This window comes from Anabas testudineus, chromosome 9 (genome assembly GCF_900324465.2).
Source record: "Anabas testudineus chromosome 9, fAnaTes1.2, whole genome shotgun sequence".
NCBI classification, from domain to species: Eukaryota; Metazoa; Chordata; class Actinopteri; order Anabantiformes; family Anabantidae; genus Anabas; species Anabas testudineus.
In genome coordinates this window covers 11,654,673-11,682,158 of record NC_046618.1, presented here as the reverse complement: position 1 = coordinate 11,682,158, position 27,486 = coordinate 11,654,673, and the positions used below count along the sequence as shown (strand labels likewise).

Below are 27,486 nucleotides of genomic sequence, written 5' to 3'. Positions count from 1 at the left end.
AAACAGCAAACAGCGTTAACTAATGGTTTAAATATTAATGTCGGAGTGTGACACTTGCCTCATGGTTGTTGTTCAAGGTTGCTACTAGTGAATTCACCCGCAGCGCGATGCTGCGTTCACCGGCGATTGCGCATGCGTCAGTGATGCCATCGTAAACAGTAAGATGTTAACTTAAAAACTACGATTGTATTTATTAAACTGCAAGAAAAAAAAAACTGCAAGAAAAAAATACATCTATTTATCAAACATAAAATGCCCTAGATTGTAAATTCCCGTGGTAATTCTTCTCAAAGACAGATAGCAAAATAAAATACCACTGATCGTTTTCTTTATGGGATGAACACATGCAGGTTGTAACTATGTCTTTTTGAATGTTTCCTTCTTTCTGCCATGTCATCATCACACACTTGCTTGTGAGATGTTGTTAAAATTTACTTTGACACTTGTAAGTATGAGCAGGTCACTTGATAAATGTGTAATTTTTTCCCCTCAGGTTGATTGAATTGAGAGCATGTTCAAAATAAATATGAATTACTGCATCATAAATATTTCACATTAACTAGAGCATGTGATTTTAAAAGGTTGCATGCTATTTTAATCTTTTTCAAATCTAGAATAAGCCTGTTTTATTGAACACAACATGACATGTAGCCTAATATTTTATTATGGCACACACAACATGTAACCATAGGGTACATATTCAAAAAGGAGAACATTTGTTTTTGGTATATATCAACACATTATTATCAAATGTCAGAACAGTAGGTCTAGTTCTGTTTTTAATGTTTAGACACTTAAATGTCTAGAAGCAAAGAAAATAGTGAGGTTCAAGGAAAATGCTCCAACAAGATTATTTAGAGTTCAGTGCATTTCAGAGACATGTATACATTTCTTCCAGAGCTTTGGTGGTGGTGCTGTGATGCCCCAATAGTGCATGAGTCATTTACAGAGTATAATCACTCTAAGATAGTTTCTAAACTTTGCAAATTGGACCCCATGTTGCCTAATATGCAGATGTAGGTTTGGGAATTTTATAACTGATACAGTGGTGCCTCAAAGTTGTCTTTTTCCTAATTTTGCATAAAAGAATTATGTATTTATGGTATGGCAAGCCGTCCTGGTCCAGAACAGATGACAAGTAAATTCACTGGAAAATGTAAATATATCACAACTCAACGCAAAGTGAATCAAATGGTTAAAGCAGAAGAAATTTTAATTTCTGACCCTAATGGAAGAACCTGAAAGCAGGCAGTTCACGCAAAGAAGTCACATACCATCCCTGAGTTGAAGCTGTAAAAGGGAATGGGCTAAAATCAAGGCAATAGGCAGGGAACGCATTCTCACAACTTTACCACACACAGATATTTAATACTGGATAATTTCCCATAATATGTGTAATTGGGTTTCCTTTATCTAGTATCCAGGACATTTTACACAGAAGCACAGATATTTGCCTTTGAAGCACCACTGTAACTCAACATTTATTGCATATTTTACATAAAATAAAATAATTCAATTTGGAATACACACATACTATATTATCAACATGCCATGCTCTTTGAAATTATATGAATTTAATTTAATGTGACAACTCTTTTAGTGTTGGGTCCAAAACAAAAATTGGGGAGGGACCAGAAAATGTTGAGAAACTCTGCTGCACATAAAAAAGAAGTACATGCAGTAAAGATCAAAATGGTGATTTTTACAAAACCACAGTACAAATAAACAGATGAGGAGAACTATGGCCCTTAGCAGATGTTAGAGCTGTGTAGTTAAGGTGTGTGTCTTGGAATTTACCATATTTTTACACTAAAGGATACATTGCTGTTATGGAGTTAAAGAACATAAAGAAGAGATTGGTAAAGGAGGAATGGCACAAATGTGGAGAAAAGGGGGTGAAACTGGCCTTTGTGGCTTACAGTTAGCACACTGCTACAAAATACATAATCTGCACACACACTTACGGTACATACAAACACACCGTGAAGAGACACCCAGCTTATCCTTTCACCTTCATTTCTGGCATAGCACACTTCATTAGGATTACTTCTCTTAGACACGCGTAGCTATAATGAAAATATACTGTCAATTTTTAATCAAATAAACGTGATTAGAAAGCAAAATCTACTTCACTTTGTAATCAATATAGCACATGAAATGAAAAAGGAGTGCCACTGACATTATTGTTACATTGCACAAACGTAGGAGTAGCAGCTTTGGGTTTCAAGTGGCCTTGATGCTGGCAGAGAGAATACAGCCATCAGAAACAAAAAATATGTATGTAACAAACAAAATATCAACATCCGTTTTTGCCTAAACAAAAACTAAACATCTGATGGTTAACCAACTGAGACCACCTGACCTTGTTATTTGTAAAAGGAAGGTCTAATGTTACGCTATGTGACAGCTTCCTTGGTCAAGAGACCTTCAAGTTTAAAATGTCAGACACAGACATATTGTTGAACACAATTAGGAATTAGAATCATTTGTAATAATAGTTCAGATTTTTAAAGGCTGAACATTAGTAATAATAATAATCAAATTTAATTTAATTATATTCAGGGATATAATATCTATGTATATATATATTTTTTTTGTAAACTACACTGAATCATAGAACTATACTTCAACAAGTGCTTTGTGTCTTCTGGTTTTAATAATAATGTGTTTTTCATTATTATTCAGGTGCAGTTGTAAGCATGACACATATACAACTGCTGGTAAGTGAAAGTGCAAAGTAGAGTAAGATAAACAATAACTTAACAAAAGTCTGAGCATGGATCAGACAACAAACCCAGCCCTGCAGTAGGTGTTTATGTGAGGCTGAGCAGTCACCATTTTCACAAATTAATCTGAACCAAAATCACCAGACTACAGCCAAACACTGTCTCCACTGTAGGAGGAGGAGGGGGAAGAGCTGTCAGGTAACATCCAGACAGTAAGGCATTCTGGTCTAGTCTACATTCAGAAAACATATATTACTGTTGTGGCTGTTCAAAAGCCACGCCCAGCTTGTCGTAGATCTCCTTCAGCAGCAGGAGAGCTGTATCCTCAGATTCCCTAACAGGCAGACGAAGACAGAGCGTAAGAGAGGGGGAGAAATCATTTATTTGAAGAAAATAAAATCACATAAATTGTGAAATCCTCCTGTGTACACATACACATGACTCACCAGTAACACAGATGAGACTGGATGGCAAACAGGTACTCATTGAAACTCTCAATAGGTTTTTCTTGAAGTACGTAGTCAATCCTTCGTCCTCCATTCAACATCCCCACTTTCACTTCTGGCTGTTCTGTCTGGTCTGCTGCTATGGAGTTCTCCGTGTCTACACACACACCTGCCGATACATATAAGTGAAGCAGCAGTTAAAATTAGACTGATAGTTTTAGTTAAACTAGATGAAGGACAAGAAAAAAAGATCCTCTACTTATTTGAAGTGGTTATTGTCTGCTCAAATCAGATCTAACAAAATTCTATACCTAAATAATTGCTCACAAACTCTAAATTCCCGGCTGCTACATTGTCATACATTTTAAATTTCTGAAGAGACAAAGGCACACTAACCCATTATGATTATAATTATGAAACTCAGTAGTAAAGCTACTCTTAGACTGTACTACACCATAAAGAGTCACATTGTGAGATCTTGCAGCACTACACAGGAAGGTAAGGCAAACACATGGATGTTTTAAGGGCTATAAATGAAAATGAGCCCGCGGATTAAGGCATCTGTTAAATTAACAGTTCTGACAGCGGCTGCATTCCTTTTGAGCTGTTTATTGAACTGACAGATTATGCACTCGAGGTGGTGTTCGAAAGGGCAGGACATGTACATGCATGTAGCTACTGTACCCTACTGTAAGGTACCCTGTGGTGCCTGCTGCTGATGAATAATGTTACTTGCTGGTAAGGTTCCAGCCAATTACACAACAGTGATCACTACTAGACCACTAGTGTCAGTTGTTCAGCTCATACAAGAGTCAGACGTGGGGCACTGAGTCAAGGGTTTCTGTTGTTGACAGCTGTTGAAGCAGTCAAAGAATTCAGTCAGAAATTACTGCAGGAGAGGGAGAGATAGGCCTGAAGGGGGTGTCTGCAAATTAAACTTTGGAGTGAAGATTATATAGAGCACTCAGGCATGAGAGACGGAGGAGCAGAGGAGCAGTCAGAGCCTGCAGCAATAATGACATACATTACATAACATTTGCACTTGGTAAAGCAGCTAATGTGCCAAAGTAAACCAGGTTATATCGTATCTATTCCTATGGATAGTAGGGAGTAGTACTTTGTGTGAATTTTTCAACAGCCTGTTTAAGAGACACTCTAAGCATAGGCTTTCATTGGGAGTGGGAGAGTCCTAGAAAACTATGTGATCTTCTACCAGATCATGACATGGTTGGCAATAAGCCAGAAAGAGTTCATGAACTTGTTTTTTTTTTTTGCATTTATTTTTGCCATGCGACTATCCTGGCTTACCTTCGAAGTAATGTTTATGAAGGGCCTTGGGCCACTCCAGTATTTTAGTCCAAAAATCAGCACTTTTCTCTTCCCTCTTAGCAGAAGCAGTGACTGCCGCTGAGGCTGAGGTTCAAGGTAAAGTGGTAAAGGGTGAGGAAAGTAGAAGCAACCACCAGGTAGTGCAGAAGAGGGGAAGAGAGTGTAGCAACATGCAGAGAGGGGTAAGAGGAGTGTGAGGAGACAGGGTTAAACATACTTTTGGGCACACTCATACAGTCTCAAAAAACCCACAAATACACAAAGGCAAAGAAATATACAGAAGCTTTTCTTACCTTGTGTCTCTTGAAGGTTTCTCTCTGTTGTAGTTTCGCTTTCCACCACTGGTGGCAGTGCAGTAACAGGTAGTCTGGCAAAAGACTGCCATGCTGTCCGTAATGATCCTAGTACATTGTTCTTCAAATCCATGCTCATACGGGTCAAGCTGTCCTTTAGTTCTTTGAGACAAAGAGAAATAATGAATATCATTTAACAAAAGCTAATACCGCAATATTGTTCACCATAGACAAGGAAAGACAAACAGTCATACCCAGGTGCATCCTCTTACGGCCTTTATGGTGAGGGATTAGCATGGGTTCCAGTTCCACCTCTGAGACAATCATGGGCTCTATGCGATAGGCCACAGGGTCATACTACAGAGCAATAAAAGAGAAGAGATGAGAATGACTTTGAATAGATTATTTCAGTGTAAAAGATGATCAATTACAATAAGTGCTGTGTTTACAGCAACTTTCACTTTCATGACACAGGTTAGATTAGTATAATCTCAGATGCAAAAAGTGGGGCTAATTTATGACTGATGTTGGGATCACAACATTGGAATTATTTACAATTGTTCTTTCCATGCCTCCTTATTTGGATATCAGATAGGAAAAGTTGTAATTACTGTAGTGTAATACTGTAATTACTCACTGGGTGGTAGATGTTGTAAAAGCTCTTGCAGGTTGGGAAGCTGTAGTTTGGATCAATGCGTTTAAGCCCACGAACGGTCAGGAACATTCCAATGGGAGAGCCAAACGCAAAAAATGTCTGAGGGTGGAATGCCAGCTGTGGGTAATCAATGGATACCTGAGTAGAGACGGTAGGGTAGGAAAAATGTTCTCTATTAAATTTATTGCATGTTGTGATGTAAATGAAGTTTTTGTTATAAAAAGACATATACACATCCACTGAGACAAATGAATGCTGTATGTGAATAATTATCTCCTGCACAGTGATGTTTCAAAACCTTGACACAAGCATTCATGGCATTAACACAACCAATGAGACGAGAGAAACTAAGGAGGAGACCAGTGAGCTGACCACACAAGCAGCCCTGAATGAGCACAAACACAGAGTGTGATATTTGGTTGTACAACTCAGTGGTGACAAACATTTTTGCCTCAATCACAGCACAATGTGACTTAGCCACAGAAACTCTATGGCGCATACTAAATTTGTCGCCTTGAGTTTGTCGCCAGACTGGACTCAATGTGAAAAGAAACTCCAGGCACAGTGAGGTCAAACAGAGCTAAGGGCAAAGCCTGAGAGCATGGGGACACCATGTGAGACACACCTGTCCCTTGGCTATGCTTCCATTGGTCTGTCCAGGCAAGCGGGGGGAGGAGAAAAGCAGGAAGGTGATGCATTAAAGCCTTCAGCTAATGGTACCACCAAGCAAACAACCTAAATGTATCTGTGTGCATGTGCGGTACCTGTCCGATGCCCACGTCAAAGTATTCATAGTCTACAGCGCTGGTGACAGACTGTGCCCTGTGGAACTGGGACTGTTGTGTTGTTGATCCTGAGCACTGGTTACCATCATGATCACTGGTCAAGGTATCTTGAGGAGGAAGTTGCAAACCAGGTACCAGATGCACTGCCCCTGTTTTACAATCCTATTTAGACAGGGAAATACAAAAAAAGTTTTAAAATTATATATATATATATATATATATATATATATATATATTTATATAAATCTAAATTGTAGATATTTTTGGAAAAGAAGAGGGCACCCAGTCAGAAACTGCTGTTAGTTATCTTAGAAGTTATCTTAATTAAAAAAAACAAAAAACACTTAAAAGCACCACCATGCCTGACATCGTCCACATCAATGTTTGTTCAAACATATAAAAAGAGAATAGCATTAATTAATATACTCGATGCAAATTTCTTTTCTGCAATTCTACTGGCATGTTTCTTATATTTGCACAGAAGGCATATTGATGTTTTCATTTGAGATAGTCATCAAATATTAATTTTAAATTGGCCTGAAAGCTACTTGAACAGGCCTGACCATAAAGTATAGAATTATTTAAAGAAAACAGACAAAAGCATCACAGGACATCTTTTATGTGTGTCACACCTCTGGAAGCCACTTTCTCTTGATATAGTTCAGGATCTTCTTTCGGGGTCCAAGAGGAATTCCTAAATCTTTGAGATCGCTGTCATGACAAAGAACCTAAAAGAACAAGAGAAGAAAAAAAAAGAAAAAAAACAAGTTTGAACAAGTTTAGAGCTGAATTACATTTGAATTTATATTTCCATTGTATTTGTTCACGCTTATGTGTGTTACCAATGATTCCAGGTCAAGGTTTTCTGCCTGTAGTGTATCCAGGTATTGCTGTAGGCCCAGTCTGGTCAGAGCCTGCTCCAGTGTTTCACAGTTCAGATGACCAGACTCACCAGAAAGCACCTTAAACACAGGAAGGGACAGAATGGGAAAATGCTTTATTTTTATTTGTCTCTATATCAGTATGCTGATGTTATCCTTGACTGTGAATGTTATCATACTCTGGCCTCTGATCCAGTCCTCTGATTGGTCAGCAGATCAAACAGGATGAGTGAACCTGAGGAAAGAGAAACAAAACAAAAGAATATAAACTTCACATTTTATGTTCCATTTTTTATGATTGCATGTACAGTATGTTTCTTTATTTGTGCATTTCTAACCCAAGCTATGCCCTACTACTGAAACTGCCCCGCTGAATTCTGGGTGTCTCTGTTTAAAGAGGGCGTGCAGCCTGTTGATCTCTGAGGCCACTGTGTCTACTATGGTCTGGCAGTAGGTGGGGCTGTTATAGAAAAACAGGTCCAGCAGAGTGTCATTTGTGAAATGTCTCAGCCTGCTGATACTGGGAAGAGTGATCCTCTGGATGTCCCTGGAAAGTGGGGACGGAGAAAGGCAATAGCCAAAGTTGAACAGTGCACATAACATTGATATAAGTAGTTCTGTACAACAGTGTTGCACACTCTGTACTTACTCATCCACACCAGTGGCATCCCCATGTAGAGCACTGTGCCAGTTGACTGGGAGGAACTCCACTCTGCCAACCTGCCCATCCTGCTGAGCACGCTTATAATGAGAGGCCAGGAGGGACAGGGAAGCACTCCTGAAGTCATTTACTAGAGAGGAAGACAAGAAGTCATGAATACATACACTCCATGCAGTGTACATATACACACACAAATACTTACCACACTGTATAATGGATCTGAAGCGTAAATCACAAGCAGGACCGATGCCATGCACCATAAAGACAAGGTGGTCCACCTTTTCTGGTTCACCTGGGAACACACAGAAATGTTATGACCCCGAAGTGTCAGTCGGAACTAATACTTTCTGTAATTGACTTACAGTATAATCAAGCATAACTCTTTTAGAAAATCCACACACATACCATCAAGGATTTCTACAGAAATGTTGTCTACTCCCCTCTTGACTGTTCGAGGGCGGGTCTGCTCTGAGGGAGAGGACACCCACTCATCCTGCAATCCTATTGGCTGATACTGCATTATCAGCTGAGAGAGGAGCAGGAAAAGGGAAATGTGGAGGATTGTTGAGAAGAAAACTATCAACCCAATACAAAAATTAAATATTTAGTTGTCATATGTTTAATTATTCTGTATATAAATATATGATATCTTAACAGCAGGCATTACTTTGGGATTGTGTAAGATGACTGTCTCTCCAGTGGGAAACTCCAGTTTCCTCTTCCATTCATCCAAGGTCACTGCAATCATGTAGGCGTCCTGAAAAATGAGAGAGTGGGTGGAGGAGGAATTATTGCAACAGATATGAAAATAGTAACTGAGGAACAGCCAGTGTTAGGGAAGAAATTAATCAGAAGCTGCGGGAAGGTATGGTGCATCAGCCTACCTCCAAACTTCTGCTGAAGTCCTCTGGATAAGGCATGAACCTAGTGTCTTTATCTCCTTTGTAGAACCAGGTACAGCGGCGAACTTCAGTGGGAGCTTGTTCCCAGTACACAGCATAGCGCTTCCTCTCCTTGACATGTACATCATACCTTTCTCCATCCACAGCTATCACAATCTCCTCCATCTTTTCTCTTACTGTAAAGTAAACACACACTCATTTGTACTTCAGTTCTGCCAAGAGACCATGTTGCCTGGTGTTTAAAATATTTTGTGTGCATTGAAAAAAAAAGTACAAGAACTCATTGTTTATGGGGCTGTCCAAAGCTACAGTAATTAGAATAAGGCTGTCAAATGTCAGACAATCATTTGCAGTGACCCTGACTTTAGTCTTTTCCAGCAATAGCAACATCCAGAAGTTAATGGAAAGAAAAGAACTGTTCTCCTTTATGAAGCTAGTATACAGAATTTATGGGAAGCCAAACAAATTATTCAAATCATTTTGATATGATTCACAGTTTTATATTTAACTTTAGGTGGGAGATGAATGTGGTTATCCAATTTGTTAAAGGTATAGCATCACACATAACCTTCTCACTTTGTATTGTTTTACTTGGATTTACTCAGGTACAACAAACTGGACTGTGAAGCATTACAGATGCTGTCTGCAGGAAAGGACAGAGGAGGATGTTCTGTCTTCAGGAAGCTGCATTCCTTTAACGTGAACAGGTTAATGAAAGTGTTTCATTATTTGTGGCAGCATGCACACTGTTGTTTGGAGTTGTCTGAAGTGACAGTGACATGAAGGCTGGTAGTGCTCTCCTCTGCTCTAAGGTGACCTGTGGCAGATGGAAAAGTAATTCTGCCAAAGAGGGAGCACTTCAGAGGCTTGTTTGTGCCACCTGCTACATGTACAAAAGGCAATATATACCATTCAAATAATCACATACATATATAGAGAAGAGAAGAAACACCCCACACAATTTCCTAATTCACCCCAACCCCCTATAGCCTCTCTTTTATTATTTATGTTCTTCTTTCGGTTCACTGTTGTTTGAGAGGAGCGCTAGGCAACATGGTCTATTGACAGAACATGTATCTCACGATGATAAAAGTGCATTGTGCCCCTGACTTTTTCATTTAACGTTTACTGCATTGTGCATGTGTGTCTTTGATTTTGACTATTTTACAGCATAGGACTGTACAAATAAACTACTTGTAAGGTTGCATATGTTATATCAACCGTGATATAACTCTCTATATTATTTAATATTTTTTCTTCCTCTGAATAGTCCTTTATTGTTTTTTCTTTCTCTTAATGTCTGTTATAACATTATAAGATAAAACACTTCTTGGTGATCAGTAAAATGTTACCTTATCTTGAACACTTTGGTTTTAGTATGGGCAAAACCTAATGCTGTTAGGTTAATTTTGTTATCTTCCATGATAAGTTACACAGTGGCGCAGTGCACCTTCATGATACCTAAGAGGTATCAGTCCTTTCATAATATCAGCAAATGTATTTGAACATATTCATAATTCAAAATTATTTATACATATTTGCAAAAGACAGTCCCTTTGTTTTCAAGGTCCAAGGGTCAGCATGCCATTTTCATGCTGACCCTTAATGAATTTAATTTAGTAAACATGAATTTCAACACTGTACTATAGATATAAACTAATGCAGCTCACAGCTACTGTCCTGAAACTGAACTTCAACTTGCTGTGAAACTATTAGTAATGGTGAACATGTCTTGTCAGGAAAGTCAAGTGCCCTAATAGGCACCACGCCAGTGATGTGATATTTTATCTTTCTGACAAATGTTTACAGCACTCACTATTTTCTTACTTATGTACTTAATAATAATGTGTACACCACAAAATGCATATGCATAGCTTACCAGCAATACAGGCATGTTCTAGTTTGTCTGAGTCTTCTCTGCTAAAAGGAAGCCAAGAGGTGTTGTCATCAGCACGTCGACAGAAGAACCAGTGAGGCTGCACTTCTTGGTAAGGAACTGGTACAGACTCCGTGTCGAGCATCTCAAAGGAGGACATGGACGAAGGAGAGGCTTCATCTACTACAGACAACACCTGCAGAAAAATTATTCTGGTGTGGTCAAGATGTTAAAGCAACATTGCTTCTTCATCTCAGCAATATTTCTCAGGTACTAATTAGGAGGCTCCAGTGTTTTCCTTCTTTAGAACATTTGAGTATTCAGCACTGTAATTTCCAGAATAACCAAATATAGAAGTCTGAGCTAAGTCTGTGCGCTTCTATTAAGCTCCTATCAAGGAACCTGAGACCATCAGGCAAAGCAAAGGGCAGTCCAACAGGAAGAGATCAGGTCTCCTGTTGACCAGACACACAAAGCTCTGCTTTATTCTTTCTTTCTCCACAAACTGTCTCTTGTCTTTGTCTCTATATGACTGACACTGCTTGTAAACAACCTATTTCAACAGAATACTGTTCAGCAAGCAATGATGTCAGTAAAACATTTGGTAGTTTACTGCTCCTTTTTTGGTGTATTGAAAGAGAGCCTGTCACTACTTGACACACTAAAAAACACCCACATTAAAGATCAGCATTTTCATTTTAATGAGCAAGACGGAGAACAAACTGGTATTTGAATGGCACACCCTTCCTATGAGTAAAATGTTGATCTTCTTGCAGGTGATACCTCCCTCTGTGTGAACTTCTTACCACTCTCGCAATTAAAGACTACTGTTTCTAAGTTACACCTTTTTTGTGCAAGCTGTCACGGCTTGTTGTATTGAAAGGCTACTTTGATCAAATTGTCATTGCCTACTTAAACGTCTTAAGGTGCAGTCAGACCATAATATGCTTCCTATTTCAAGTCTATGTGACACAGGGTGAGACATATTCACTTCTGGTCATGAACTGACCTGCTTTCTTCATTTAGTGCAGAGTTTAATCTGACTGAACTTTGATCTGTAAAATCACAAGATTCTCTTATGTCCAGCTGGTTTAAGAGAAGAGATGAGACTGACCTCTCATTCTCAGAGTTTCATTTCACTATCAGTCATATTTCATTGATCTTCTGCAGGGACACTGATGGCTTTTATCATAGTCATGACTTAAAGTACACTTGCAGTGTGTTTCTATTAGCAGTAATAACTGGTGAATTTTGCTTGTTGAGCACAGTCGATAAGTAATAGCAGTGGAATAAATAGACTGAGCAAGGTTGAAAACATACCCTGCAGGAGCTAGCATTGCTATTGGGCTAACAACAGCAGCTGACAGAGTTGTAAATCAGAGAGCGTTTTGTCAAACATTTCACTTTCTGCTACTGTCCTCACTATCACTACAGCCAAACAGCATTTCTCCTTATCTGCTGCTTGCATTGTTTCTCTGTGCAATTCTAAAGGAAGAATATAAACAACCATTGGTTGCTAGCTCCTGCAGGGTATGTTTTCAACCTTGCTCAGTCTATTTATTCCACTGCTATTACTTATCGACTGTGCTCAACAAGCAAAATTCACCAGTTATTACTGCTAATAGAAACACACTGCAAGTGTACTTTAATTCATGACTATGATAAAAGCCATCAGTGTCCCTGCAGAAGATCAATGAAATATGACTGATAGTGAAATGAAACTCTGAGAAGTTGGGTATTTCTTTCTTATTGTCATAACCTGTGAAGGTATTTCTTATAAGATGTTATTATTTCATTTTGTTAAAAGAGTAATACATCTCAGTCTAAAGTATGTACGGGAAAAAGGGGCTTTGACAAACAAAATCACACATGCACCCTCACCTGATCCTCAGGTGTATTCCCAGCTGTCACAGTCTGAGTGGGACAGTCAAACAGGTCTTGAGTGTTGACGTCTGGGGCAGCCTGAGAAAGACCCCCCTCTTCACCGGGAGTGAATGACATTAGCCCAAGACTTGATCCCAACCCTCAGCTCTTGAGATGAGAGCAAACAGGGGGCTGAAAGACAATCACAACACCACAACTACTGCATATCAGGTTATACCACATCAAACGAGTGATACCTGTTGAAGTAATCCTAACCAAACTGCTGTTGACATTTACTATACTTGTATCCGAGCATAGTATGTAATGAGATTTCAAGAAAGATCAGGTTAGCTAACTCCTCATTAGCATCTTAACGTTAACTAACTTCAGTTACTAATCCCATCTCTGAGAAACCACAGGCAGCTATCTCGTTATCAGCCGCTGGTCGGAAACGTTAGCATAGCGTTAGCGCTGTGTCCTGCCAAATGTAAACAGTAAACAGTCCGTTAATATGAAAGCTAGCTAACCGTTCAATCACACTGTTAATGTATTACTTAGTTGACATTTACGTTATTTTCAATAATATTAACTAATGTCGACAGGCCAATCACCAGGTTATCGGTGTATTTTAAAGAAAGCAAAAAAACTAATTCTAGTTCAACAGAGAAAAAGGTTAATATTGGTAGAGGTTCATGCTAACGTTAGCTGATGGCTGAACAGTAGGGCACCAGTGTTAACTTATCTGTTTCTACATCCTGATGGTGTTTTGGACAGTACGACACTAGGAACGGATAGTTATTGAAGTGAACTTACCGGCAGCTTCACATATAGCTTGTGTAGTGTTTCTGTATTCGTTATTTACGCTAACGTATCGTGCTCTATCTAGCACAGTTAGCTAAGCACTGCCTCCTGTCAAACTCTGCCTAGTTAGGGTGTCCTGGGAAATAAGACGATTACTGCACAAATCTTCACCGACGGCCACAACAACGCCCAAATTAAGGTGTAGACTATATAATATTTATATATCATTATGCGTTAAATTAATTAATCGTTATCCGACTGAACTCTGAATCAAACAGCCTCCTGAAACATGAATATGGGTAAAAAAAACGGAACTCTATGCATAAAAATCTAATTTACGAGAAGCACTTAAGGCAACACAAACGCCACAACATCACCAGGCTGACGTCACTGACCTGTGACAGAGTTTGATTACAACACTTTTTAAGATTCAATAAGGTAATCATATATTTACTTGATACAAGTACATCCAATGACATACTGTTATGATTACTAGGATGGGTGTTAAAAAGAGTCTGTAGGATGACTGAGTGGGGCATTCAAACATGTTTGGTGAGGGATTTTCTATTAAATTTGGCTCAGGGGATACTTTTTATGTTTTATCTTGTGCCTATGCTTTAAAATCATGCATGGATCATTGGTTCTCTCTTTCACCATCACCTCTCAAACCATTTCTTCACCCTATGACAACTGGATTATGAAACAAGTGGGATCACTGTATCAGGAAAGAGTGAGTTTTTTTATTCTTTCTTGTAACATTTGGTATCAGACAGTCATAGCTTAATATAACCTCCCTCCCTTTCTGAACTACTCCTGGTACAGATGGCACTTCAAAAACTAGAGATCTGATATGAACAATTCCACATCATCTTTTATCTAAAAGCTAACTTTAAAAATACTAATTTACTGTAGGATTAAGTTGGAACATCAAACTATAAATACAAATTAAAAATGTTTATTTCATGACAATCTAGTGATACCACATGTCAAAAGACAACTGTTCAGCCTAATACAGAAATCTTAGTACTTAGTTAGGACTGAAACATACTCAGGTATGTGTAAAATGTGAATGTAGAGGGTGTAGGCCTCTTGACAGTGACAGTACAAGCATATCATAAGACACAGACACACACCCAAGCAGGTTAACAATCTCATGGTTGTATTTTCAAATCTGACTTCACAGCAGATGCGCTCATTAGGATGACTGTGACCATGGTTAAAAAAAAGTAGTGTAAATGTCTTTATGTCCCTTTGTTACTATTAAACCACGTGAACCCAGATGCACTAAGTTAAGTCCAACATCTGCACCATGAAATCCTTCATGTTAGAAGCAGCATGGTTGGCACGTCGGTATCAAACCACTGCCAAACATGTTGAATTCCCACCTCTCCCCCAGGGTTTGTGGAAGGAGGGAGGTGCAGGGGAGGAGTGAAACATGAAGGGGAAGGAAGAGTGAGCAGAGCTACAACACACAGACACACCCAGTCCAACAAAGTGTGAGAGACACTGGGAGTAATGAGCCTGTGTGGAGCAATAAGAGGGTGTGGCCTTTTGTATACAGGGTGAACAGATAAGCTGAGTTTGCCTGGTAGAAAGGGGCAGGAGTCACCGTCCTGAACAGACAGCCACTGACTTCACTCTGCTTGGCTCACAAACAATCCAGCTGCACATTTCCACTCGCCCTCTCTCTCTCTCTCTCTCTCTCTCGTGCATTTTTACAGCGGTTTCAAGCAAGAGTTTGAGGGGAAGCAGCTTTTAGCACCGAGAAGTGAAAACACAGCAGGACAACTCTAGAAGAAACGACTACACGCAGCCATGAAGGACAAAATGAGGAGAGGAGGAGGAAGAAATCAGGCCAAGACTGGTGAGAAATCCCTGCAAAGTGTTTTTCTTCTCTGCTCTTCACTGTTGGGCTGTCTTTTCAACTTTCCTCTTCCTTCTTCGTGTGTGTCTTGTGCTTCCCTCGCTGGAGAATGTGAGGAGGGTGGGAGATACAGCACTGAACTGCTGCTCTGAACATGGCCGATGCTTTACTGTGCTTTACTTTTTGACTGCTGGAAGAATTCGCTCCACTCTTTAAACTTTTATGCTGAAAAGTTAAACACGAACATATTCTGGAAATGACAACGTAAGAATGTCATTGAGTTGATTTTATGCAAATCTTCCTCTTTCTGTTCATTCAAAATCCAGCATTTTCCAACCACCTTGTCAAACTCCTGTTCCTCATTTTGCCACATCCAAGGGAGCCTCTTACATCTTTTTAACCTTTGCCATTTTCCTGCCACAAGACAGATCGAGTGATTAAGCTAAAGTATATGTTGGCCTGTCTCCAAATCCCCGGATTCCCCTGAGGCGTTTTTGCCTCCATCAAGAAAACATACGCATTCTGATTGACAGCTTATGTCATTTTGAACAGCTCAGGTCAATGTATGAAAAGTTTTTTTTACTATCACTCTCTGACAAGTGGGGAAGGAACTCTGCCTGCTTGTATATTTTAAGCTACAAACCCGGGTTAGAAATCAGTGCCAAAATAAACTTGTCATGACTGAAAACGTTTCTGTTTTCTGTAGTAGTAAGTCAACAGCTCCAATAAAAAAGGAGGCTGATGGCTCCAAGATTGCAGAGAGGAGGAACCTTTTTCCAGCCAATCCCAATCACAGAAAAGCTTTTTTTGATTTCTTTTCTGTGAAATAGTCCCAGATTGACAAATAAGACTAAGACTTAGAGCAGAACGAGGCACAATCTTCAGAGATGCATGCAAAGTAAATTCCATGCATTTCTGTGTACATGTCAAAGGAGCTCTACATATGCAATATATGCATGCGTCTATGTAAGGAAGTACATGTTACTGCTAAGCTACAGCTTTGTTCGTTTTTTTGTGTTTTAGCATTTTGCTGTCTAAACATGCCAGCACTGGGTGTGGTTGTCCCTTCACCCTGAGATGACATGAAGACCAGTAGGCAAATTCAACAGGTTTAGTCACACTGCAGGTTGAGAAACACGCTGGGTCCTGCTTTCCCTCTGGTTCTGCGAGTGTGTGTAAAAAGGCAGACACACCCCACTTTCCATGTCTTTTTTTTTTTTTTTTTGATGCAGAAATTCCCTCTCACCCCCAGGCAGTCTCTTTCTCTCTCACTCTCACACTCTCACTCTCTCTCACACACACACACACACACACACAGACTCCCCATTCCATCCCCATGGTCATTTTAAAGGAGATTAGTGTTGAAAACTGAACATAATAGGCCATGATTATAATTCATTCATCGAGGTATTCAGGCATCTTCTGTAACAGCTTAAGACCTTTCAGGGTCACAGTGAGCTGGAAAATATCCCGGTGAATGAGCGGAAGGCAGGAAAGCAACCCAAATTGCTGTATGTGTGCTCGTCCATTGAAGGGCTTTGTGATTATCCTCACTTAGCTTTGTTTTCTCCTTCCTCCAAACAGATGTAATCAGCCACACTGGAGGTAAAGATGCTATAGGTGTTAAGCAAGATGAAGACACATCATTTCCCGTGAAGATCCAGGGAGCAGGAGTAGAGCCATTCGAGCTGCAGGTACGAAACTAGACAGTTTGCTTCAAAAGTATTAAAGATAATGATATAAACGGTATGATATACATAAACATTATATGTATACAATACTATATTTTGGAGATTGGAAATCTTTAACGTACTTTTGTTCCCCAGGGACTAACCTTATATAATGGATGTCTGAATTTTCATTACCTGGTGTCAAACTATGCATATTTGTGGTTTGTAGGTCCACGGATTTTGGCTTGTTCAAGATGCGGTAATGACTTTGCTTGCTAGGGAGGAGGTGTGTCCACGCTCAAACTTGTCACTGGCACTCGCTGGCACATCTCTTGATCCTCTTGCAGAACTACAAAGCCTCAAGGGCCTTAAACCAGGAGCAATCATTCGTCTGGTAGAAGGTAGTCTGTCTCTTTTAATCCTAATTAGATAATTAATTCTAATTTTTAAAATGACATCAATTAAGTCAAATTGAGCCAAATGGTATTTGTTCCACGACTATTTAGGGTTCATTAGATCCTTTTTGTTTGTTGTAACACATATATATCTAATGATATTTTTGGAGTTCAGTGCTTAATTTGTGAGATTCTTAGATTTTTAACAACCTGCATATCTTTAATATTTTCATGTGTATCTAAACTGTAATTCAGAACATGATTACCAATACATTGGTTAGGAAACAAAACATATTTATGTGTCATATTTTAAACTGTAACTCCATTATTTCCAGGGAGTAGACCGTTCTAAGTAGTCTTATCTCTATTTTCATAATACTGTCACCCTTTCCCTTTCATACATACACTTACGTCTATGTCAGCTGTGTGTAAATAGCTAACTCACCTTTACTGAGTCATCATAAAAGGATTTATAGTCACACAGATTTATAGTAGCAGTGGTTACAACTGTGTGCCAAACAATTAGTCTGGCTCTCTACCTCTGAATCCTGAAATAAACTATCCCATAGTCTTGTTAGTATGCACAGTATGTACTCTGTCAGATATGTGTTTAAGGAATACGCATACTATTAGAATATACTAAACATATAAATCGAAACTCTCTAGTCCACTTTAAAATGATTTTGAGTGGATAACATATCCTAAAGTAAAGTATTTGTCCTGTACATTATGTGAAAATATAACTGTTACTATCAACACAATACTATCAGGTTGATCAGACCTTTGCCACAGTGAGGCCAGTTTTATAAAAACAACAGGCCCAGCCTAAATGTTTTGTCATGTTTTCAGAACCGTACACCATCCACTCAGCAAGGCTCCATCTGGCTCGTGTCCTGGAGCTGCTGAGAGCATCTGGACCACAGGATGCACTCAGAGAAGGACGCTCGCCAAGCATACTGGAGACACTCACACACACACAAACAGGTACACACAGACACATACACAGAAGGGAAATTCAAAGATACAGAATTGCCACTCATTGAAATGTGCTTTTGTCACTGGTGCAGACTCTAGCTTACCAAATGGAAAGAATCTGAAACGCTCTTTAAGCAGCACAAAGACAGAATCCACAAACCAGGATGGAGCTCCTCCTGAGTACCTCCTTCCTGGTTCCTCAGAAAGACCAATCATGGCCCTGCTACCACATAGTTCCCAACCAGAGGTAAGTAAATACCTGTAATCTGTTTGAGTATTGAGTTAGTTAAACCCAAACACACACACACTGACTCTCTGAGATTGCCCCATCAGGTACCCAGTTATCTGAGGGACTTGTCTCTCAGCTGTTGGAACCCACCTCCAGGACACAGGAAGCTGCAGGGAGACTTCATGTACATTACTGCAGTGACAATGGAGGGACGGCGTCATGAAATCACAGCCTGTCCAAAAGGTTTCTTTCTCAACAGGTAAAGGTCATATTTGATCAAACTATCTTGTGTTTTGTTTATTGCAGAAATTCATATACCATGTATTATGCATTATCTCTCCCTTTCTTTGTCTCAGGTCTACAGAAGATGTGTTTGATCCCCGTCCCGCACAGTCTTCTCCAGTTTGTCACTGTTTCACTGACCTTCTCTGTCACATCAGCCCTTCCTTCAAGCAAACTTTTACCAATCTTAAAAACAGGTATCACTGTTGCCTTGGTTTAAAGAAATCATGAATGATATATTTTCCAAATTAAAATTATTAAGATATTACATTTAGTCATGTGGCAGACGCTTTTATCCAAAGCGACTTACAAGTGAGGTACAAAGTAAGGGCCCTTACTAGAGTTAGGCCAGTCTCCTCGTGGAGGGTGGCATTGTTACCACTACGCTATCCAGCTGCTACACTATGTTATTATATCTGATATTGCAAACTGTTTATTAAAATTACAACAGAAGCGTCAATACAGCTTGTTCTCTTTCTATCTTTCTAACTTTAAGACTTCAGTTACCACCAGTAGAGGTGACGCCCACTCCTTACCATACGCTGAGCTGGCTCGGGCCTCCCTGTGCATCGCGTACTCACAAAAACACCTTCAACAGACTGGGAGTAGATGAACAGGCAGCGTCACAGGTTATTTACAACAGTGGAAAATTGTTTCTTGCAGCTCACTGACAGTTGTTTGGTATTGTTAGTTATACTGACTGTGATTATTTGTGTTTGTCATATGCAGGTTCCAGACTGGAATGAGGAGTTGCAGGCAGCCCGAGATCTTCCACAAGGAGGCCTAGAAGAGAGGCTGCAGAGAGACAGAACTCTGCTCCAGGTAAACATTTAAAATTTCGCTCAGGAAAGCAATTCAGGACTTTTATCATATCTTTTATTTATCTACACACTACATCCTCTCACCTTCTTTCACAATTGTCTCCTCAGGTAAACAGTGCATTTGTGAAGGCTGTCATCAAGGGAGCAGAGACTATTGTAGATGGCTTTGCTGAGCCAGTAAATGGAAACCCAGAAGATCCAGCTTTCCTGTGGGGGGGCCTGTTCATGAGCCAGGGTGCAGCAAGTACAGAGTTTGGTGGGGAGAAGGGTCGCAGGTAGGAACAAACCACAAAGTCAGTCTGTGTAAAGCATTGAATTACTACACTGTGGCTTGATTCTGTGTCTGATAAGAGGGTCCTGAAATATTTTTGATTTCACTTTAAGCACGGTGCTGGATATTTTATCTTCTACTTGCAGGGCTGCTCAAAGGCTGGAGCTGAAAGGGGTACAAGCCTACAATGACCTAGAGGGGATGGAGGGGCTGCACACTCTACCTACAGCCATAGTAGACTACAGAGGAGTACGCATGTCTGCCCAGGGCCTGGCTCCTGGTTTGGAAGGCTCAGAACAAGACCAGGAGGCTACTCCTGCCTCAAGGTACACTCTTTGGTTTTTGAAAAACAACAAGTGGTACCATCTCTGAGACTGAGGCATTTTTGTGACATTTCTGATAATTGTCTTTGCCTGTCTGATCTTTAGAGGCTTGCTGTACGGGGTAAATGCAGGACCACAGGAGTCAGCGCAACGCAGACAGCTACTAGCGCTTTTGGCTCGTGCTGCCAAATCTCTTTGTATTCAGAGACATGTTGTTGTGGCGCCCAAAGGTCACCAGGTGCCCCTGTTTACCTCAGTAGATGCTCAAGGACTGCTGGGGGCAGATGGGCGGTTATACGTACTGGATCTTGTCAGGACTTTCCCAGCTGATGCCAACTTCTGTCCAGAGGTGGAGACAGAAAGTCAGACAGTCACCGAAGAAGAGGACAGTGATAAAACCAGTAAAGAGGACAATGAGAAGAAGGGTTGTGTTAAGGAAGGTTGGCCAGAGAATTATCATGCAGACTCTGGGCTTCCAAAAAGCTTTCCTCATGGCCTCTGTAGACTGAGACCAGAGTTGGTGCAGGCCTTCATTCAACACAAGTGAGTTCTACATGAAATAAAACTCTTTGAAACTAAGTCTAAGGTTTTTGTGACATTAATTTTTTGCCTTTTGTATCTACCAGACACTGCCAGTTCGCCCAGCGTGTTAGGGAGACACTGGACGAGAATGGAGGCTTTGAGGAATGTGCAACAGCTTGTAAGAAATGTTTTAGTGGGTCTAACTGAACAGCAGCCAGAAATGCAGTTAATACATGTATTACTTTCACAGTTTGATACTTCACAAATGTTTTCATTTTTACAGGTGACTCAAGAGCCACTGATGCCGTACGAGCTGCTTGTAAAGATGTGGGATCCATTAGTGACACCATCTTTGAGATGCGCTTTAACCCAAATGTCTTTTCAGGTACCATGGGAAACTACACACACACACACACACACACACACACACACAAACCTACTGTACACATTTATATTTTTCCAAAGAACACATTGTGACCTGCCTTTTCTCCTATGTGTTCAGGAGTATTATTCCCTCCTAGTGAAAGTGAGTCAACAAAACTACAGGAGAGGTTACTGAGGGAAGCTGCAGCCTTCATAATAACACACCAGATACCAGCCTTTGTAAGGAGATTCACTGTTTACATTTTACATATGCATTTAAAGCCAGAAATGAAACAAGCTCACCATATGTATGTGTGTGTGTATGTGCAGGTCGAGTATTGCTTGCACAGCAATGAGGCACCAATGGATGGAGCCTCTCTAAAACAGGCACTGCATCAGAGAGGCATCAACCTCCGGTATCTGGGCCATGTGATCAAGGCCATAAGCCAATCAGAACAGAAGGAGCGCCTGAGGCACATAACGGTGTGTTTTGTTTACAGAATAGCAAAACTAGTCTTGATAATGTATCTACCCTCCTAACTTCTATCTATTCTGTCTTCACCAGAGATCGGTTATTGGGGAAATTTTTATGCGCTCAACAAGAAGAGTGTTCAACAGTTTCCTCCAGGTACTACATAGTTTTCTGTCATAGACATAACTGTTCATTCTTGTTCACACCTCAACGTTGGGTGAAGAAATAGCAGCAGGTGTGTGTCCACACATGAACGGCAGTCCATGATGTCTTTGCAGGGAGTGGACGTACCTAGTCTCTCTGCAGCTGTCAGTCACTTCCTCTGCTGCCTATTGGTTCCCCACTTTACACCCACTCCTGTGGGGGAGGAGACCAAGAAGAAGTCAAGGCGGCGTGGACGAGGGGCTGGTGCCTCTGAAAGTACGCCCTGGAGCACGCTCACAGGGGCTGAGCTGTGGAACCTGGTCTGTCAGGATGCTGTTGAAACATATAACATCTCTGACAGCCTCGGGTAGGGACACAACCTTTGTTTGATCTTTGTTAGATATGCAATGGTTCAGTGTCAACAGTGGAATAACTGCCATTTTTCTCTGTGACAGGTCTGGTCCTAACCACCTGGTCGAGCAATACGGCCTCCAGAAGCTCTCTCTGCTCAGGGAGTTCTGTTTAAAGACAGGAGTACAGGTAAAATCCATCTGGATTAGGGATTCAGTGTGTTAAAATGTGTCACAATATATAGATTACTTGTGCTAATTAGTCTTGTGTCTACAACAGCTGAGACTGAGAGACTACTTGTTTGACAACCAAAATAAAGCTCCCATTGGTCCAGATGATGTCGTCAACATGTTCCCCATTGTCAAGCACATTCGCATGCCAACTGTGGACGCTTCAAAAGCATACCGTGCCGCACAGAGCACCATTCACAAAGGTAGGTCAATAAAACTAGTTCCTCTTCCTCAGATACACATAGCTGTTATCTTCATGTTTAAGGAGGCTGCTTTAATTCAATCTAAGTGCTAAGAAGTTTCTGTGTGAAATTATTGTGTATTCCCCAAATTCAGGTCTGCTGGATCAGGCCCATGAGCACCTGAAAGAAGCAGCCTACCTGTTTGGTAGAGTGTGTGATGACTTGCACCCTGAGGCCTGTTATTGCCACAGCCTGTTGGCCAGAGTCGCCTTTCTGCAGGGAAAAGCAGCCGAGGTAGGCTCAGTTATGCTATTTATCAAAAACCTAATTACTTTACCCTTATTTGCATACTACTGCTTAAATATATTAACTTCTTAACTTGCATAACTGCATGTGAACATATTATTAATCAGTTTAAGTACATATTGAACACTACACTACAGTGATTCTAATCTTGAATGTATGTGAAACTGGTTTGAAGTTAATCTCATCCTTCCTTTGTTCTCAAGGCTCGCAGTGTCCAGCTAAAGGCAGTGGTCATCAGTGAGCGGGTGCTTGGATTTGACCATCCAAATACAATCCAGCAATATGTGAGTGACTTCAGATTTGTATTATACAGTATATACATTGTCTTGTGTTTGCAGTGTGTGTTATAGCTGTTATGTTTCACGTAGGCATTCTTGGGTGTGTATGTGTATGCTGGAGGGGAGATTGCCCTGGCTCAAAAGTGTTTCCTGCGAGCTCGTCTGCTAATGCTAACAGTCCATGGAGAAGACCATCCCTACACTGCAACACTGGATGTAGGTTTCAGCATCATAATCACTTAATCCTATGTGTCTAGTCACCCCTTTTACAAATATCTTAGTGTCTTCTTTTTGACATTGAAAATGTTTCCATTGTTTCCACACAGAGTTGTCTCGGGTTGGTGCTGTCAGGAGATCAGACAGGGCAGTTCTTAAAGAACGCCCTCAGACTCAACACTTCCTTCTTTGGCTCCACAGCTCTGCATACCGCTCTCAAGTAAGCTGTCGTATATATAGCTTGCACTGATTTATTTTAAAAAAAACATCTACAGAGTTCTGCCAGTTCTTCCAACATAAACACTGTTTCTCTATTTGTTTTCTTCTCTGTCAGTCAGCACCTGTTGGCCCAGTGGTTGTGCAGTAAGGGTGACTATCGAAGTGCTATGACCCATGAGAAAGAGGCCTTAACTGCTTTTACCTCCTTGGTCAGTATACTGTGTTTTTGTTTGTGAGAGCAAGAAAAAAAAAGGTTAGTAATATGTGCTCATGCTTCTTTTCTTTCTCAGTTTGGTGAGGATCACCCACAGACACACTGCAGCAAAGAGTTTCTGAGCACCATTACCAAACAAGCAGTGCAGGTGGAGCGCCTTCTCAGGCAGACAGGAGCTGACTGCACGGACCAAACAGTGGAGGTATGTCCAGGGACCCAGGTTGGCTCTGGGACCTCGAAAACCTTGCTGAATCTTAAAGAGACGAGAAAGTAAAAAGAAAAATGTATTTTAACCTGTAAATTTCCTTTGTGCCTAGTGTCTGACTCCCACAACTGATACAATTTTGGAGCAGATGGTTCTGGTAACGGGGATCAGGAGCATTACACAAAGGTAAATATCACTGATATACAGTATATGATACAACTAACTTAATTGCTGAAGCATTGTGCTAGTGCTGAAAATGTGACAATTTGTAATATGACCTTTAACACCCATGGTAATAAGAACAGTTGGCTCTAGCTTCTTTTGTATTAAACACTAATGATTTTGTGTTTTTATAGTGACAAATTCCAGGAGTACAAGAAGAAACACTTGGAACGCAAAGCAGCAGTGGTAAAGGAACTGGGACTCAAACTTATTAATGAGCCTGTTGTCTCAGAGACTGTGAACGAAGGGCAGAAAAGCTCAGCTAAAGAAACAGGATGCGGGAAGGAAGCTGAGGATGGGGGAAGCCCAGCAGTGGAGAGGGAGAGCCAACAAGAGCAGCCACTGGAAGAGGCGTCAGTGGAGAGAGCTGCTTTAGTTGCAGCCAGGGATCATGTTGTGCAGTCAGTTGAACAAATACAGCATGAGGAGAAGACAGATGTAGACAGACAACACAGTGAGGACAGTCAAACAGCAGCTGCAGATACTAAGATAAAGATAGTGAATGGGGAGTCTGAGGTGGCAGAGACCAGTGTTCAAAATGGAATAAAGAGCAACACAGACAATGGGGAGATGAAATCTGAAGCTAAATGTGATGAGATTAAATCAGACAAGATTTGTGAAATAAATGGCTCAAAGGTCCTCGCTGCTAATGCACCAGTTCTCAAAAGTAAAGGTACCTGGGCAGATGTTGTTGTTTCTAAAACAATCATAGCCAATGGAACAGCACACAAAGAGCCAGCAGTCAATGGAGTCACACACAATGTTAGTGCAAATGGAAAAGCTAAAGAGTGAACACGCAAAACAAGGAAACAGTGTTGTTAGGTTTCACTGCTCTAAGATTCAACTCTCCCAGAATCCAAGGTGTAATTTGACTCAGTGAATATGAAGCACAGAGGAAAGATTGAAGATGAAAGAGGAATTAGATCAGAGTATCTTGTGTTGAAGTTGCTACTACTGATGCTGGAAGAGGGCTGTACTGTTGAATGTTATTTTTTTTTCCACCCAACAATAAACTTTTTACTCTGGTGTATGAAACGTGCAGTCTTGTTTTTGGGCACATGGTGTGAATACTGATGATACTGATGCAATAAATATACATGCACACAATATTCAGTAAAAATGTATTAATCTATTAAGAATGTAGAAGACAAGAAAAAAGGGATGTTTAACACATGAATGGAAAGAAAAACACATTCATAAAATTGTACTGTAAGATGTCACAGTTTTCTGGAGGGTGAAAACAAAATAACCACCTTATGATATGCCACAAAAAATTTATTGAAATATAAAATTATTATATACAATATATAATATCTCTCTCTCTCTCTCACCAAACCATCGATATTTTTCAATGTACTTACACAACTTTCTATTCAACCCTCAATTTGGTGCATGGCTTTTTATTTAAAAACTAACAAATAAAAATGTCCGGTAATATCCAGTATTATCCATCTTCCACCTCAACTCTGTGTCTCCCTCAGTATAATCTCCAAGTCAGGGCAATGTTGGTACTGTGGTTCAGGTGGCTCTGCCCAAGTGGACTGTGGGAGTGTGTTGATACGATTGGTAGGAAAAGTGATGAGTGCTGTGTCACTGAAGACGTCAATCAAACGAGGCGGACAAGGCAGCTGTCTCTCCTCACACACACACACAGCCTGACTGATGTAGCTGTAGTCCTGTTTGAACTCCCTCTCAATGGTTCTGTTGGTACGACACAGAAAAGATCACCTAATCTCGAGTCCACATTCTTAAACATACAGTACATCATGAATGTCTTATACAAACCTGCTCCACATGCCACTGAAGCTGTTCCCGATGATGATCATCAGCGGAAGACATTGTGAACTCCAGTTCTTCCATAGAAGATTGTTGTACAAAGCTTTCCCACAGTGCATCAGGTAAAACAATGTGGGCTTAGTCGTCAGACGCTTTCCCTCCTGCGCAAAGCAGTGACACAAAATGCTGTGATTGTGCTACCATTCAATAGCTTTCAAAGTTTTTTTTATATTTAAAGACTTTCTCAGTGGATGGAGACTGCTCAGTTTTCATCATTGTAACTTGAGTGTTGAACTTCAGTCACATCACACCAGGTGGTCATTATAGATAAGATAATAACCACTGCTTCTGTTCAAAGATGTTCTTTGAAATTGTATGTAAATATCCTTCAGCTATGTCTGACTTTGATACTCCCCCGGCCAACTGTGTGACTCATTTCGGTCTGGCATTTACGGAGAGCTGATGTTAAGCCAATGTCTGTTTCCAGTGTTGTGACCAAATTCACTAATTACTCAAGTGGTGACAACGACCACAGAGCAAATTATATTAAAAAGGGTGAAAGACAGAATGGAAAGCTCCAGAAACAGACCAGTCCATCTGTTGTACGCCAGGTTAGGACTGATCTCAATTTAGCAGATAATACGTGATCTGTATTAACTTGGTTCAACACTGGTTTGATGTGTACATTAAAAAAAAAAAAAAAAAAACACCTACCTCGTTTTCTGTAAGTACAGTCAGACCCAACTCCCTCAAAACATCCCTCTCTCCAGAGGAGAACGCAGGGTCATAAATAGAGCAGTCCTTCAGTGGAATCTAGAGAGGGGACAGCGAGGGGACAGCGAGAGGACAGCGAGAGGACAGCAGTGAGACACAGTTGAGGATGGACAGGACTGTGTGTGTTTCTTATCTCACTAATGAATTTCTGACCTGTCCTGCATCCAGCAGCAGCAACAACATGGCGAGCTGGTAGCGAGCTGAGACACAGGAAGAAAAAGTTCCCAGGCCATAACACACACACTCCATTTGTTGATACAGTCTGCCCGTCTCCTGCTGGACTGGGAGATCCTCTGTCCCCTCATTTTTTGGAGGCTCTGACAGGGATACTGATCCTGTCACCAGCAGCTGATCTGCAGAATAATCCTGGACGTTTCATCAAGCTGGAAACTAAATCATTCATAAGTCTAGAAAGATGTTTGGTAATATCTCCACTCGTCGGGCACACTCACCTTTCCACTTTTGCCAAAACTCCTCACATTTTAGCTCAGACCTATAAGAGAACAGGATTTTGTCGGATTTGGGCACAAGCCTGCAATTAATGTATGCATTGACCTGAAATGCGAATGTCTAAGATATTGTAGCTTAAAAGGAATTAGGTGTCTTACACGGTGTCCCTGATTCGTTTAATAGTTTTCCCGATGTCCACCTGCTCCTGGCAGCATGCTGAAGTTGTAGACAGATGAAGTGACTTGGATTTCCGCGCTGCTCCTTTTCGTTTTCCGGCCACCTGCCACTCATCCCCAGCGTTAGGCATCTACCCTAAGTGACTGGTGCCCCATGCACACAGACAAGCAATAATAATAATATTATTTTGTCGTTTGAGTTGTGCGTGGGTTTAGCGACTCTGCAACGTGTAGGAATACTTTGAATGTAACACATGCCTTTCCTCTTCCGGTGCTATGTACAATTTTGTGTTGCATAAACTAAACTTTAGTGATTGGATGAAATGCGCTCTATAATT

The 27,486-nt window shown here is 40.6% G+C and overlaps 3 protein-coding genes across 6 annotated transcripts; 1 reads left to right on the top strand and 2 right to left on the bottom strand.

Annotated features, from left to right (window-relative positions):
- Nucleotides 1-646: 646 nt before the first annotated feature.
- On the bottom strand, nt 647-13,335 carry ddhd2 (DDHD domain containing 2). 3 transcript variants are annotated; one of them, XM_026343692.1, is made up of 19 exons: nt 13,231-13,335; nt 12,436-12,634; nt 10,558-10,750; nt 8,661-8,854; nt 8,444-8,533; nt 8,182-8,302; nt 7,979-8,068; nt 7,765-7,906; nt 7,454-7,662; nt 7,295-7,350; nt 7,077-7,196; nt 6,867-6,962; nt 6,214-6,396; nt 5,432-5,587; nt 5,049-5,151; nt 4,795-4,956; nt 4,481-4,585; nt 3,173-3,341; nt 647-3,060 (listed from the first exon to the last, which is right to left on the bottom strand). In XM_026343692.1, exons 2-19 carry the CDS (start codon nt 12,553-12,555, stop codon nt 2,979-2,981), a joined length of 2,391 nt encoding a protein of 796 aa, XP_026199477.1. In that variant the 5' UTR covers nt 12,556-12,634; nt 13,231-13,335; the 3' UTR covers nt 647-2,978. The 3 variants fall into 3 exon arrangements, with proteins under 3 accessions (XP_026199477.1, XP_026199476.1, XP_026199478.1); XM_026343691.1 differs by having other exon boundaries at nt 12,436-12,609; XM_026343693.1 differs by lacking the exon at nt 4,481-4,585 and having other exon boundaries at nt 12,436-12,609.
- Nucleotides 13,336-14,768: 1,433 nt separating this feature from the next.
- si:ch211-166a6.5 (clustered mitochondria protein homolog) lies at nt 14,769-24,994 on the top strand. 2 transcript variants are annotated; one of them, XM_026343839.1, is made up of 28 exons: nt 14,769-15,082; nt 16,667-16,776; nt 16,982-17,153; nt 17,997-18,131; nt 18,215-18,369; nt 18,456-18,610; nt 18,708-18,830; nt 19,130-19,262; nt 19,363-19,455; nt 19,563-19,729; nt 19,872-20,051; nt 20,154-20,591; nt 20,675-20,748; nt 20,854-20,954; nt 21,069-21,173; nt 21,264-21,416; nt 21,499-21,561; nt 21,684-21,916; nt 22,005-22,089; nt 22,180-22,333; nt 22,467-22,606; nt 22,822-22,902; nt 22,987-23,112; nt 23,223-23,332; nt 23,447-23,540; nt 23,622-23,747; nt 23,863-23,936; nt 24,107-24,994. In XM_026343839.1, exons 1-28 carry the CDS (start codon nt 15,034-15,036, stop codon nt 24,762-24,764), a joined length of 4,287 nt encoding a protein of 1,428 aa, XP_026199624.1. In that variant the 5' UTR covers nt 14,769-15,033; the 3' UTR covers nt 24,765-24,994. The 2 variants fall into 2 exon arrangements, with proteins under 2 accessions (XP_026199624.1, XP_026199625.1); XM_026343840.1 differs by having other exon boundaries at nt 14,770-15,082; nt 20,854-20,955; nt 21,073-21,173.
- Nucleotides 24,995-25,240: 246 nt separating this feature from the next.
- Nucleotides 25,241-27,394, bottom strand: srrd (SRR1 domain containing). The gene is made up of 6 exons (XM_026342593.1): nt 27,131-27,394; nt 26,975-27,015; nt 26,676-26,875; nt 26,463-26,561; nt 25,758-25,909; nt 25,241-25,673 (listed from the first exon to the last, which is right to left on the bottom strand). Exons 1-6 carry the CDS (start codon nt 27,277-27,279, stop codon nt 25,433-25,435), a joined length of 882 nt encoding a protein of 293 aa, XP_026198378.1. The 5' UTR covers nt 27,280-27,394; the 3' UTR covers nt 25,241-25,432.
- Between the last annotated feature and the right edge of the window lie 92 nt (nt 27,395-27,486).

What these genes read in the sequence shown, in the direction of transcription:
- ddhd2 (XM_026343692.1), bottom strand. Translation starts at nt 12,555, where the DNA reads ATGTCATTCACTCCCGGTGAAGAGGGGGGTCTTTCTCAGGCTGCCCCA. An exon ending in ACTTCAGCAGAAGTTTGGAG is followed by an intron (nt 8,534 to 8,660) that starts GTAGGCTGATGC and finishes CTCATTTTTCAG; the next exon opens with GACGCCTACATGATTGCAGT. An exon ending in TCATAAACATTACTTCGAAG is followed by an intron (nt 3,342 to 4,480) that starts GTAAGCCAGGAT and finishes ATGTATCGGCAG; the next exon opens with GTGTGTGTGTAGACACGGAG.
- si:ch211-166a6.5 (XM_026343839.1), top strand. Translation starts at nt 15,034, where the DNA reads ATGAAGGACAAAATGAGGAGAGGAGGAGGAAGAAATCAGGCCAAGACT. An exon ending in AATCATTCGTCTGGTAGAAG is followed by an intron (nt 17,154 to 17,996) that starts GTAGTCTGTCTC and finishes TCATGTTTTCAG; the next exon opens with AACCGTACACCATCCACTCA. An exon ending in GCACGGACCAAACAGTGGAG is followed by an intron (nt 23,748 to 23,862) that starts GTATGTCCAGGG and finishes CTTTGTGCCTAG; the next exon opens with TGTCTGACTCCCACAACTGA.
- srrd (XM_026342593.1), bottom strand. Translation starts at nt 27,279, where the DNA reads ATGCCTAACGCTGGGGATGAGTGGCAGGTGGCCGGAAAACGAAAAGGA. An exon ending in AAACGAATCAGGGACACCGT is followed by an intron (nt 27,016 to 27,130) that starts GTAAGACACCTA and finishes GTTCTCTTATAG; the next exon opens with GTCTGAGCTAAAATGTGAGG. An exon ending in TTCAGTGGCATGTGGAGCAG is followed by an intron (nt 25,674 to 25,757) that starts GTTTGTATAAGA and finishes TCGTACCAACAG; the next exon opens with AACCATTGAGAGGGAGTTCA.